The 14,169-nt window shown below is 40.9% G+C and overlaps 1 protein-coding gene across 1 annotated transcript; it reads right to left on the minus strand.

Annotated features, from left to right (window-relative positions):
• Positions 1–3,179: 3,179 nt before the first annotated feature.
• Positions 3,180–10,715, minus strand: LOC137282498 (monocarboxylate transporter 12-like). The gene is made up of 5 exons (XM_067814250.1): positions 10,532–10,715; positions 8,094–8,237; positions 6,180–6,968; positions 5,761–5,811; positions 3,180–3,853 (listed from the first exon to the last, which is right to left on the minus strand). The coding sequence occupies exons 1-5, from the start codon at positions 10,713–10,715 to the stop codon at positions 3,708–3,710; spliced, it is 1,314 nt and encodes a 437-aa protein (XP_067670351.1). The 3' UTR covers positions 3,180–3,707.
• Between the last annotated feature and the right edge of the window lie 3,454 nt (positions 10,716–14,169).

Raw genomic sequence — 14,169 nt, forward strand, 5'->3', positions numbered from 1 at the left:
CCAAAAATAATGGATCGTTAAGAAAGTGCAGCCATAGATGTTTTCTAAATTATTGCGCACTGTCACTTTTATTATCAAATCGTGTCAAGAAAAGTATCATGTTCCATTTGAACAAAGTTCAGCATCTGGTTCGTCGTAAACACGCTCTGCTGAAATGTCAGAATGGACATAATCTGTGTCATAATACCGATAAACTCAACATGGCATTTGCTTTTTGTGTTCTACTTTGTTATAACCTCCACGTATCATTTTTCAGTCTGAAAATATACTCTGCATAGTGCATGGAGGCGACAAGGTCCGTACAGGTGGCCGTCAGTCTGCTGACGTTGTGATCAAGAAGCAGAAGGATGTAAACTGATGTAAAGCCACTTGGTATTGAGTAAAAGTTGGCCCTGGTAGAACACTTTCGTTTTGATTTATTTACCACCACCAAGAGTGAGTTTAGTTTTACGCCACACTCAGCAGTATTCCAGCTATATGGCGGTGGTCTGGAAATATTCGAGGCTGGATCAGATAAACAAGTGACCAACAGCATGAGCATCGATCTGCCAAACTGGGTACAAAAGACGTATGCCAACCAAGTCAGCGAGCCTGACCACCCGATCCCGTTAGTCGCCTCTTACGACAAGCACAGTCGCCTTTCATGGCAAGCATGGGTTGCTGATGGCCTATTCTACCACGGACCTTAACGAATCACCACCACCAAGAGGACGAGGGAGATGCTATAATGTATCAGATAGCAATAATCCATCTTGACCAGTAGCCACGAAAACTCAACGATAGCGATTGGATGATTAACCCATTAAAAACTGAAGGCCAGAACCTAATCAACGTATGATGCATTTATTAAACCTGTCACTGTTCACAGTGTCTGTAAGTGAGTGAGTTAAAATTCAACGTCACATTTGCAATTTTACAGCCATATAGTGACGAGAATTGTTGTAGATGCACAATAAATATAGGAAGTTAAACAACTAGTCATCGACGGACAGAAAAATAACTAGAATGTTACAACACAGAAAATTATAGACACTGTCATGTGAAAATGGGCTATTGATCACCAACAACTGAAGGTAGATCGCCATACTAGGGGCCATGGGGACTTATAGTACCTCTGCTACATGCATGGTCCCTAGCTAGATTTACACTATCCCTCCAGCTGCTGGCGATTGTATGCAAGATTAGCTACAAATTAAAGTGACAAAATTACTACAGCTAAAAAAGTGGAAGATTAAATTTGACTTCTAACGTTTTGGGACTTATGCACCCTCTCAGGAGGACAATAATTTTACAGCACTTCAACCTCCCTTGAGTTGAATGCCAGGAACAATCTAAGTGATTAATTCACACTTCCAATCAAAAAATACTGCTTTATTTACAAACCAGTCAACAGATCTAATTCTTTTAAGAAGGCAATAATTAAATGAGAATTTATATTGCTAAAAAGATCCTTCATAGTTTGTGATTTAAAATACTTTCCCCTTGTGTTGGAATACCACCCTGTCTTATTACATGTCGGCAAACTTGTGCATTACAACTTTCTTTCAGTCCTTTTGACAACTGTAATTCAAGTGACATCTCGGCCTCTTTCGCCTCAAATGTAGCGCTCATCGATGATTAATGCTAAAATAAATGCATGGAATATTTATGTCATAGATCATAAGTCAGCACGGTAAGTCCACTACGTTTACATAATATATATACGTATTGGTGGTGTTTTTGGTTTACCAACACTCTTGATCTCGCCTTTGGGGCATAATGTTGACACCACTATAATCTCAACACCCTGTTTTAGTAAACACGATTTAATTATGGGGGCTAGCTTTGATCATTGCATGTCTATCGGCTGTGAAAACTTTGTGATGGATACTAACACTCGTGTTTCAAATGCGCGAAAAAAAGAACGTTTAAAGATACTTTGAAGGAAGCAGCGGCTCTGGTTTTGCCCGTGTGCCCAACTTCGTTTGAGATAGGGTATTTTGCACATGAGAGTGCATCCAAGAATGACATTTACAATCAATAATGACAAAGAGATTCACATACTGATCGAACAAGGTCAGCAATAGGACCTTGCCTTACGTTTCTGGGCATGGTGGATCCTGCTCCTTAATAGACATGTGTTACAACTGGTCTTCAGCAGCTCATTAGTGTCATGGAGGTGATTAGTGGAGTCGGTGGTCACCTTTACCGAGAGTGTGATGCATGTCATCCAGTCCCAAATGTCTAGATTGATGGTCACGGTGTCAATCACTGGATTGTCTTGTTCCCACTCCATTAGTTCATGTTCATGTTCAGGAATGTTACTGATAGCCGCGTTAAAGACGTAAAGCAACCTCCAGATTTTATGTTTTTCCCTGAAAATACCATGGATGAAATAGTCTACACACAATGAGAATACAGATGTTGACAGAGTTAAAGAATAACATTTTCAAACGTTCATGTTATGTGCAGAGTTTAGCCTCCTTTGGTCTGTAGAGCACGGGTAGAATATCGCTGGCTATCACGTACCGGGTCAGGTATGTCAACTCTAATGGTTCCATCCTTCACAGCATATAAATGTGCCATCGTCCAACGCTGTGTGGAACTCACAGTTTACTTTTAATGAGCTCTTCTTTCAACAAACTCAACACATACACACGCACGATCAGTTTCAAATGGCTATACCATATCAGCGCGTGGCACGAAATGACGTCATACTGCAGGTGTCTTTGAGTTGAAGAAGTGAGACTCGGTGGATGACGTGTCCCTGTACCAGACGTTACAATCTTTTGATTGTCCAGTCAAGACTCGACCAATGGCGTCAGTTAGCTGGAACGTTGGAAAATACAACAAACACATGCATTTATTCTTTATTACATTGTGAATGTGCAGGTAATGTGAGCAACACTATTCGTCTAGCTCATGTCAGTCTGTCTGTATGATGCATCCTGTCTGTTATACGCGTGACGTTACATACGACTCTGCTTACATTACCCTCTGTGTTGGTGCATACCAACATTGCCTTCATGTCACTGCCATCAATTTGATAGCAGTGTGCATCTTTAAGTTTGCTTGACCAAAGTGATGCCACAAGCCCTGCTGAGAATCATGCAGGAGGAGTAATTCCCCATTATCGCCAGTACCATGGTCTAATTTTAGTTGCTAGTCTCTATAGCCAATTCGTAAGTCATCAAACAAAATTCTGTGAATCATTTGTTATTCATTGAATTGGTATGACAAACACCACTCACCCTCACATTCCCCACTCAAATAAGTCATCAAACAAAATTCTGTGAATCGTTTGTTATATATTGAATTGGTATGACAAACACCACTCACCCTCACATTCCCCACTCAAATAAGTCATCAAACAAAATTCTGTGAATCGTTTGTTATATATTGAATTGGTATGACAAACACCACTCACCCTCACATTCCCCACTCAAATACTCACACTCAAACGTGCCCCACAACTATTATTCTGTATGACTGTACGATTCTAAATATAGTGTGCGCATGTCTTGTTGGATATCGATCACACCAATATATGTCGAATAAAGGAGACTCTGATTATTTAATGTATATTCCACATGTTCTTTCACAAGACAGTAAATGAGTATAGGTAAGCAAAATATGTAAGGAATCAAAATGACTGAATTGAGGTTAACGTGAGTGCTTTTGCAATTGTCCTTCCAATTCACAATGCTGTCGATATGTAAAATACAAATTTATTCACTCGCAGTCACTAGAGCGTCAGTAATGTCAGCAGTGTCGGAAGCTCTTGTGTCCCGACGCGTGTCCTCAGAGGGTTCCACGGCCTTCCTCTTCAGAGATGACAGAAACCCACACACAGTTGCCGAGAAGAACATTGAACCTGAAACAACGATACGATCTACGCTAAAATAGTGCACACAATAGAAGCATTGAAAGGTTGGAAATATTGTACATCTGTGTGCATATACATGACGGTATGACACAAATTTCCCTCCCATGAAAGTCCGGTTAGTATTAGTTCTATGGAATTAATTTTAAGTTTAAAGGAATCCTTGCTTATCACTAGAGATGATTCATGAACCATACTGCACTTTCATCAACCAGAGTAAATAAGGCCAAATAACACAACAATTAAATTGAGCAAAGCCCTGTCGATCTTGCTCAAACAGCAGCCAGGCTGCCATCTTGGACAACATTTCTTAAGTATATAATGGACCAATCTACAAATTATATTTCTCCATGATTATTATCGTCACCTTGTAAGGAAATGTATTTAATCAATGGGAAATTTGAAAGGCTGGTGTGATCGTTTTTCTATTCCAACCTTTAAGCTCCGTCAGCTATCAGGGTCCGAAATGAATTTAACTGATAGCAAAGCATGTCACATATATGCATATGAACTGAGTATTTGCTATTGACACGAACAGAAATTACTGTACGACACATATGTTTTAGACATTGATGTTCATTTCCAATAACCTGAAAGAACCACACATCACCGAATCCGAAAACACCACTTGTCCATGTTGTCTTGCCAGATTCATCGAGTTGTTTGAATAAAAAATAACTCGGATACGTACTGTTATCAGTCATCAGAAGTTTGCACCAGTTCTCAACACATTTACCATGATATTCTACATACAACTGATGTCTACCACACTTCGCCAAAACACCATTACTAGAATTATACTTGATAACCTCTTGCGCTATCATACAGACATTAGTGTAATGTCATACAGACATTAGTGTAATGTCATACAGACATTAGTGTAGTGTCATACAGACATTAGTGGACAGTTTCAACACGAGCGAACACGAAACATAGTAGGATCAAGCAAACTCTCACTGGACTATTTCATTACCACTGGTCAAAGGTACAATTTCATGTTGTTAGATGTCCACTTTGGAAAAGTGTGAATGTGTTTTAACCTGCTATGAGCCATATTCCATCCCCATAGACAGGGTGACTTCGTTCATTTTTTGTATCAGTTAGGGTATTGGGACCCGGAGCGAACACTCTAAGCCTAGGTAAACACTTTCTCCTCTACCTTCCAGAATCCGTTCGACTGGCAAACGCAATATGTGACGCACGTTTTGTTTTTGTCAGACTGAAGTACAAAACGTAAATAACGTGAAAAACGTCAAGGGAAAACCGTTCCCATGCAAAAACTGCATTGCCATGTGTTAAGGCGGATGCTAGCCTTCAATGACAGATGTTAGATTTTAGGACAAAAAAATTATACTTTTCAAATGATGACAGCAAAACGATCAGTATCACGAGTGAGTAGCATTACGTTTTCACATAATCAGGGGGTGATCCTCGGGGGAAACGTTTTGAAAGGGGATTGGTGTTTGTTTCCATAAACACTATTTTCAATATTCTATTTAATACGAAATTCGTTCTCTGAAATATTGCCGATGTGACGTTAAATCTTAACTACAGTGGAAGCTGTCCAAGCCGGCACTCTTTAGGGCTGAAGAAATTATCTGGTTTAGACAACGAGCCGGACTTTAGAGCTGATGATAACTATACAAGTCACCGATGGGACTGAGATTTTGAGCCGGTGATGACAACTTGCCGGATTGGATAGATGCCGGTTTCGACGGTACATTCATATAGTTGACAATGGAAAGTGAAATTAATGGGATATCAGTTATTTGTGTAGCAAATATTTCGTGAGTGTCAATGTATCATGGCAACATGGATCGTTGTACATAATACAATCGGTAGACAGTCTGGACACAGACACCATGAAAGGTTCAGCATAAAAGAAAGTAGCAACCTACCCGAAAACATAAATGCACTGTTTTTATCTCCTGTTTGTTCCATCATTGTCCCTGAAATATAAAATCAGTCAGGATAGCACATGAGTCACAAACGTCGGACTTGTTTTCGTGTGAACAGATTATGATAAACGGAGACACTAAAAATAGTCTTCACACATCGTTACCATACGGGGAATCGAACCCAGGTTTGGGGATGACGAGCGAACGCTTTAACCACAAGACTTCCCCACCGCACCGAGTGAGTAAAGAGAAAGACTTATGAAGACATGTCATTAGGAAAGTCGTGTCAGGAATTCAATCCTGATACAGGGAACATAGTCGTTTCCTTAATGTGTTTTTTTCTGGATCGATCTGAAAGAAGTTTGTTGATATTGATGGAAATACAAAACACTTTACCCATCCTCCACGGTGTTTCTTACCTGCAATTGGAGGACCGATCAAGTAGCCAGCGCCACACAAGAACCTTCCGATACCCACGCCTGTCGCAAAGTCTCCAAGACCAAGAATATCCAGTGTTAAAGTAGTCATAAGAACCCACGTACCTCCCGTATATACACCAAGGATGATTCCATATGCTAATCTTGGATAAGTTGATGATTTGAACAGTGGTAAAAAGAACGTGAAAACCGCCATTATCCCATTGATGGAGGGAAATATTGTGGCACCACCGATCTTCTCGTCACTTGCGGCAAATCCAACGAGAAGTCGCGAGAAGATACTTCCAACACCGGACGCAGATACAACAAAAGAAGCTTCTTCTAATGTAGATCCTTGTGTTATGAAATATTCAGGTAGGAACTGATATTGTGCAGAGACACCAAGCGAAAAACACAAAATACCGGCTACAAAAAATAGGAATGATCCGTTTTGAATTACATTGTAAATCATCGTCGAAGTTCCACACATTGAAAGCAAAATCTTGTTCCTGAGAGTTTCACCACCCAAGATATGTTGTTTTCTTGCCCGCTCAGCAACACCTGGCCGCATTAGCATGCCGGCTACACAGGCGTGAAATGTTATTCCCCCAATTATAAGATAGGCTCCATGAAAACCATATGTCTCTAGAAGGAACTGGACAAGCGGTGGGTGAACAAATATTCCAATTCCAGCTCCGGTGAAGCAGATACTAGATGCGATGGCTGCATGTTCACGAAAGTAGTATCCTAGAACAACTATTGCTCCAGTTCCTGCTAGTGACATGCCCAAACCTGAAAAACAGAGGTTGTTTCATGTTCATCCCTGCATTTGAAGTCGATTTCATCATGAACGCCATTCAACTAAAACAATAAAATCCCCAGTAGGTCACTTCAAAACACAGTTGTATTTCTTTCCTCATAATCAATAATTGTTATAAAACGCTATATAGTGGAACTACATACCTACATTCAGCTATTGGTCAAATAGGTACTGGACGTTGATTACACAGTTAATATGAAACTAGCTAATGACACTATATACAGCTACCATCTGGAACCGTGACCTGTGAAAAGCCTTCAGCATCCCATGCTTGCCATAAAAAGCGACTATGCTTGTCGTAAGAGGCGACTAACGGGATCGGGTGGTCAGGCTCGCCGACTTGGTTGAAACATGTCATCGGTTCCCAATTGCACTGATCGATGCTCATGTTTTTAATCACTGGAATGTCTGGTCCAGACTCGATTATTTACAGACCGCCGCCATATGCCTGGAATATTGTTGAGAGTGGTGTAAAACAAAACTCACTCACTCAGTCACTCACATAGGCACTCAAACAGATAATATGACAATATTCGATGACATTACACACATATCATTTGTTGACAACAGATACTGGACGTAGATTAAATAGTTTTCATAACTCGTCCGTTGAAGATATTGCAGTGTAGGACCGCAAGTATGTCGCCATATTGGTTTACAGTCATGACGTCACAATGTTAATTCCTCTGTCACAATAGTATTTGACCTTGCTTAACTGTCGGAAAGCTTGGAGTCATCACGTGCACACTGTAGGCAATATCGCCGCAATTTAATCAATTTATGTTGAGAGTGATACACAGAATGCTAAACACGCTTCCATGAAATACCATCTATATTAAACTAGTTTTCACTCGTTTGATACCAAATCACTATCTCGTTTGATAAAAAGTGTATAACGCAGAATGTCGTTTAGTATCCTCTATATATGACACAAGGCAACAATAGTGAACACCTCCCATTTAGAAACTTTCACACATCGCACATTGAGTACACAGTAAATATGACATTGCAAGGTGTCACTGGCATCAAACCTGCCACTAGCATTAACACAGAATACGCGGTCGATATGACACAACACAATGAGGCAAGTTACTTACCTGTTACTAAAGAAAATGTCAGAAACAAGAATCGTATGTCTGTCACCAGAAAACTTGTCGCAAATCCAGTCATCATCAACACACCAGACATTACTACACACGTTCTACAGTCAAACATGTTGATAATCACGCTGGCAACTGGACCTGTAAAGCATAATGCGAGTTTTAAATACAACTCTGAGAATGCATGTAAACGTTTAATGTGCCAACTGGGATATTTCTATGAATATGTTGTTGTTTTCATAAAGGGGCGATTCTGACATAATCAAATAATCAGTATCGTACATTCGGACAACTACTTTACTCTCAACTGATCAGTACGGATAATTCGATGGGAACTGGTTAGGTCACTGGTTTGGTTTCCATGCTAACCTTTAGCAATTGGATGGCTTCATGCTCATGATGTTAGTGACTGGAGTTTGTTGCCCAAACTCTCAAGATATGCTTATCAAAGAAAACGTTAATGTTAATGGTTTGGCGAACTAGTGCTTGAAATAAGCGCCTTTCTGTGGGCCTGGAAATCGAGCCCCAACTTTATTGTCAGCTGTGAATGTAAGTCCTGATTTATTTGCCTCGAGAAGCTGCTGTTTGTTTAGGAAGACCTAAAGAGTTATATCCGGAACTGAAGCCTTTGACATAAACACTGTCGTAATTGAGCTGTATAAATTATTTGTGCAGCTTCACGGCCTTCAACGGGAGTAGAATCCAATGAAGTTGTCATTCCAACTGCTTTGTCTATGTTATTGACTTACCTACCTACCTGCCAACTTACCAATTTATCTGTTTCGCACTTGCATCCATCCCCATTCTACCCGTGAAGGTCTACCCGGGGTAGAATAGGCCTTCAGCATCCCATGCTTGCCATAAAAGGCGACTAATCTTGTCGTAAGAGGCGACTAACGGGATCGGGTGGTCAGACTTGCTGACTTGGTTGAGACATGTCATCGGTTCCCAATTGCGCAGATCGATGTTCATGTTGTTGATCACTGGAATGTCTGGTCCAGACTCGATTATTTACAGACCGCCGGCATATAGCTGGAATATTGCTGAGTGCGGCGAAAAACCAAACTCACTCACTCACTTGGGCTATATGTTATGAAAACACTAACCCCAGTCAGCAAAATCTCTATGTGAGAGATGTTTTTTAACAGAATCTGGCTAAGTGAGTGATTGGACACCCTATTTCTGGTGGTCAGACTCGATGACTTGGTTGACACATGTTATATACTAATTTTGTAGATCGATGATCATGTTGTTGATTACAGGATTGTCTGGTCCAGATTCGATTATTTACAGACCGCCATCATAGAACTGGAATATTGCGGAATATACCTGGAATAAAACTAAACACGCTAACTCACTCCATCCCCATTTTCTATCCAGAGTTGATTATTTATCACCTCCTCGTAATTGCTATGAAATATTGAAAGCTGAACGACAGACTACAGACAGAATTAGAAAATTTCCAAGCAGGAAGATAGGCCATGAAAGAGTGTGGAGATGCTGTTTCCCATTTTATTGGATTTTAAAGCCAGTTGTGTGGGAACCTTCATTGTAGACATTGATTATACATGATTGGGACTTCAACATCAATATGTATGAGTGTGGTTGATAGTAATTTATTAATTTTTTATATTTACGCTCTTTCATCATGATGATTATTGTGTACATTGGTGTATGCTCTGTATTATGTATGACTGTGATTAATAGTAAGAACCGTACTAAATGCCTTTCTTGGCTTGGTCATCAACCCCCCAGACAGTTGTGATTAGTTGAAGAAACAAACCCAGTCGAGCGATTCTCATAATCCCCTTGACTCCTTAAACATACAACCAGCCCGAATGGCAAAAGAGGATACCACCCACATAAATCCTAGTGCTTTATCTATACTTCGGTTATTTATCACCTCCACAAAGTTGCCAGCAACATAAATCATTGTACTTTATCTATGCCTCGGTTATTGATAAACTCCACATAATTGTTATGCACATAAATCCTAGTGCTTTACCTATGCATCGGTTATTTATCACCTCCACAAAGTTGCCATCAACATAAGTCATTGTGCTTTATCTATGCTTCGGTTATTGATCAACTCCACATCATTTTTATGAACATATATTATATCTTAGTGCTTTACCTAGTGCATCGGTTATTTATCACCTCCACACAGTTGCTATCCACATAAATCCTACTGCCTTTTCTACGCATATGGCGAAAAGAAACAATCATTAATTATGACACTAATGTTACAATGGCGTTTGCAACGTAGGTGAACATGGTCAACCTCCGTCACATACATTAAACAACAAACGGATAAGGAACGGTTTTCGTTTTCTGTGTATTGCAGATCTCCGTTTAAAGCGAACTGAACACCCGGACCCATGTCCAATCAGGATTCTGTAATAAGATGATGAAGTACGCATTACTAAAGACCGTACCTGCTAGGGCGAACATGCAGCCGAAAGTCGATCCTACCCAGGTTGTGAGAACTAAGTCCTCTTCAAACTCCTTCAACATGGCGACGAGGAACACACCAGTGGCGTAGGTGATACTTGAGCCAATCAGCATAGTGGCGGAGGAAGCACCAAGCACCACCCAGGAATACGTGCCCTCTTCCTTCATCTTTAACATCAGCAACAACGATCATTGAGATTACCAACAAACCGCCAGCGTTCATCGAAACTGAGTGGTTTGCTGGGTGTATTGTTAGTATAGAAATTCAGATCAGCTCATGTTCGTCATGTCATGGTACATTCGCATGTATGTTCTTTACACGTTTGAAAGGAAGATAATACGACGACGGGTGACATTGTTGACGTTTATACCTCAACCCCACCCTCCCCAATCTCTCTCTCTCCCCCACCCTCCTCATTTCTAGTGTTTATGACGTGCATGACGTGTTGTGTTGGGATAAGTCTCAACTAACTTATGTTTGTCGGAAATGAACGGAGTTTTCAACCTCGGCGACGAATCTACGTTAATAACGGCAAAATGATACATTTCTTTTATTATGTGCTGTTTTGATAGGCCACCGTGCATGGCATAAAGGAAATACCTACCTGCCTGCCTGGCTTACCGTCCACCTACTTACTTACGTATGTATCTATTTCACATCTTCACCCATCCCCATTCTCTATCCAGCGTCGATTATCTATCACGTCCACATAATTACAGTGTTGGTTAATGTGGCATAAGGTAGCAAACATAATTCATACACGCATCAGATGACACCATATTCAGTACCATCTGCCAGTGTTCTTGTCACAGAGTACAATAGCCCATTGAATAGAAATTGAAACACACATCAATTAATTATGAATATTCCAGCTGTATGGTGGAAGTTGTTGAGCATCTTCCATATAAAGACAAGGAACAACGACACTCACTCAAACTAATAATACGTTCCCATGCTACAAGTTGTTGAGCATCTTCCATATAAAGACAGGGAACAACGACACTCACTCAAACTAATAATACGTTCCCATGCTACAAGTTGTTGAGCATCTTCCATATAAAGACAGGGAACAACGACACTCACTCAAACTAATAATACGTTCCCATGCTACAATATATGTAGATTGTTTTACCTTGTATTGTCGTCTACAGGTAAACTGTTTTAGATCTCATAGCTAGTTTTAAATTCGACCATGTGATAATCAAGTTATTTTACTGTCCTTCATTGACAGCTTTTTACAATTTACCATTAATCACTATGTACAAAATTAAATGTTCTCGTCACGACAGGGCTGAAATTGTGCTGCCGTGAAGATAAATTTTACTTCACTCACTCTACCACAGTGCATAACTATAGACATGGCTACGTACAGCTGGATGTAAATACAAGCGGCCTGGCAACATCCAAAGCTCACAGCTGTCAATGAATTGAATGAGCTTTGACGCCTGCCACGGATGACCTATACTAAAAACCTAAAACGAATTCTAGAACCATTATACAAACGAATCAGTGGAAATCAAGTCCCTAACATTCTACAAAAACATATACACCATGAACATATGAACATGATCATGGCTGATGCCTGATTAAAGAAATTCTGAAATCCATAAGCTCACCTTTCCCCTCTATCTGCATGAACGAGACCACATATCACGGCAGGGTTGGTATGTGCAAAAAATTAAGCTGGTTGAATGCTGATGGGCATGTTCAAGGCCCCTTGCTAACTACTCGTGTCATTCCGGCAAGCCGGGTGTCTTTTTGTAGGTCACGGAAAGTGACGAGTAGTTACGAATGGTTCAAGACCCGCTGGTTTTAGACAATGGATGTCAGTATGCTGATAAACGCTTGGTTGACCACAAGATGCGACTCGGTACTAAATACATGAGGTTGGGGAATTGTGCATAACGTTATTTCCAGTTGGGATGGTATTTACCGAAGTCATTGAAGAAAATACATCATTGCGGTGCAGTGTGGTCCTGTGCATGGAGCTCAGGTCTCACATAAGTTGAACTTAAGGAACGCTGGACAGAGTTGCCAAAAGAGAGACCGTGTTTGACATCGTGACTTCTTACAGGTTCTAGAATTTGAGTTATGTCCCATAAGGAAACAAATGTGGTCTTAACTTAGGCAAGTGAGTAGAAGCTTGGGTTATCCAGGGCAATAATGATCAGATTATATTTACGCGCTTTGAGGATGATAAGGCACGGTCTAAATATTCTACATTATCATAGTCAGACATTAAATATGTACATTTCCGAAAAATACAACACACTGTGTTCCAAACAAAGCCAGAAATCACTTCACTTTATACACTTTACCTAATGCCTAGATACCTGACAAGAGAAATTGAACGTCGGCATGTACACTTCCAATAAACGTCAAAGCTTGCGATGCAGAGATCTACTAAATGGAGATAACGAAACACAACAGTGTGCACGAATGTATAATTTATCACTAACAGCTGTACGGTAAATGTACTATGGGTTGAGGACTTTTGCTGTGTTGTGTGTAATCTATAAACTGTCAGTTTGTAACATCAGGCGTATGATCAACAGATGGCGCATTCAGATCTGAACATCATGTACCTATCGCCATCGTGTGTAAATAACCAAAGCCTCTAAACTGTTTCTGTACTGAGCGTAATAATTTTAAAACGTGACGCAGTAAGCTCCCTTAGTTCATATTTAGTCATATACCAGTTATAAAACTTCTCCGTGTATATGTGCAGAGAGAGAGAGAGGAGGGGGAGGTGAGAGTGGGAGAGAGTGAGAGAGAGGAGGGGGAGGTGAGAGTGAGAGTGAGAGAGAGAGTGAGGGGAGGTGAGAGAGAGGAGGGGAGGTGTGAGAGAGAGAGCAGGGAAGGTAGGAGGGAGAGAGGAGAGAGAGAGAGGAGGGAGGTGAGAGTGAGAGAGAGTGAGAGAGAGGAGGGGAGGTGAGAGTGAGAGTGAGAGTGAGAGTGAGGGGGGGTGAGAGGAAGAGAGGAGAGAGAGAGGAGAGAGAGAGGAGGGGTGAGAGAAAGAGAGGGGAGGGGAGGTGAGAGAGAGGAGGGGGAGGTGAGAGGGAGAGAGGAGAGAGAGAGGAGAGAGAGAGAAGGAGGGGTGAGAGAGAGAGGGGAGGTGAGAGAGAGGAGAGAGAGATGGGTAGTGATGAATAGTAATTGTAATAATCCGCTTATATGACGCTCATGTCCAGACACGTCCGCTTCAAGGGCTCCATTACAAACTCAGGAAAAAATAAAAACTTGACACTCATTATTTTTCAAATAGTGTTTTGAAACTTTTCTTGAAAGAGTTCTTGTTGTGACTATAGTTAAATGCATTGTCAAGGGCATTACGTCACACATTCATTCTACTGGTCGGGCCTACGTATCAAAGGGGGAGAGCACTGCATGCTAAAATCACGTTTCCACATGCCACAAGTCACGTGACCTATTGATACACGTGCAGTCGATCTCATGGTAGCAGAGTAGAGTGTCATCTCAGAAAAACACGGTTTTATGGTTAATCATTCATTAATTTTCAATGCCACGACTGTTAAACATTCAGCGTGAATGTGCCATTGGCATGCTGAATACGGGAACGTCCGTCACTGGTGTTGCGAGGGTTATGGGATGCAGTCGACA

Source organism: Haliotis asinina, chromosome 4, assembly GCF_037392515.1.
Source record: "Haliotis asinina isolate JCU_RB_2024 chromosome 4, JCU_Hal_asi_v2, whole genome shotgun sequence".
Taxonomy (NCBI): Eukaryota; Metazoa; Mollusca; class Gastropoda; order Lepetellida; family Haliotidae; genus Haliotis; species Haliotis asinina.

What these genes read in the sequence shown, in the direction of transcription:
- LOC137282498 (XM_067814250.1), bottom strand. Translation starts at nt 10,715, where the DNA reads ATGAAGGAAGAGGGCACGTATTCCTGGGTGGTGCTTGGTGCTTCCTCC. An exon ending in CTGCATGTTCGCCCTAGCAG is followed by an intron (nt 8,238 to 10,531) that starts GTACGGTCTTTA and finishes TATGCTTTACAG; the next exon opens with GTCCAGTTGCCAGCGTGATT. An exon ending in GACATTTTCTTTAGTAACAG is followed by an intron (nt 6,969 to 8,093) that starts GTAAGTAACTTG and finishes TCTGTTTTTCAG; the next exon opens with GTTTGGGCATGTCACTAGCA.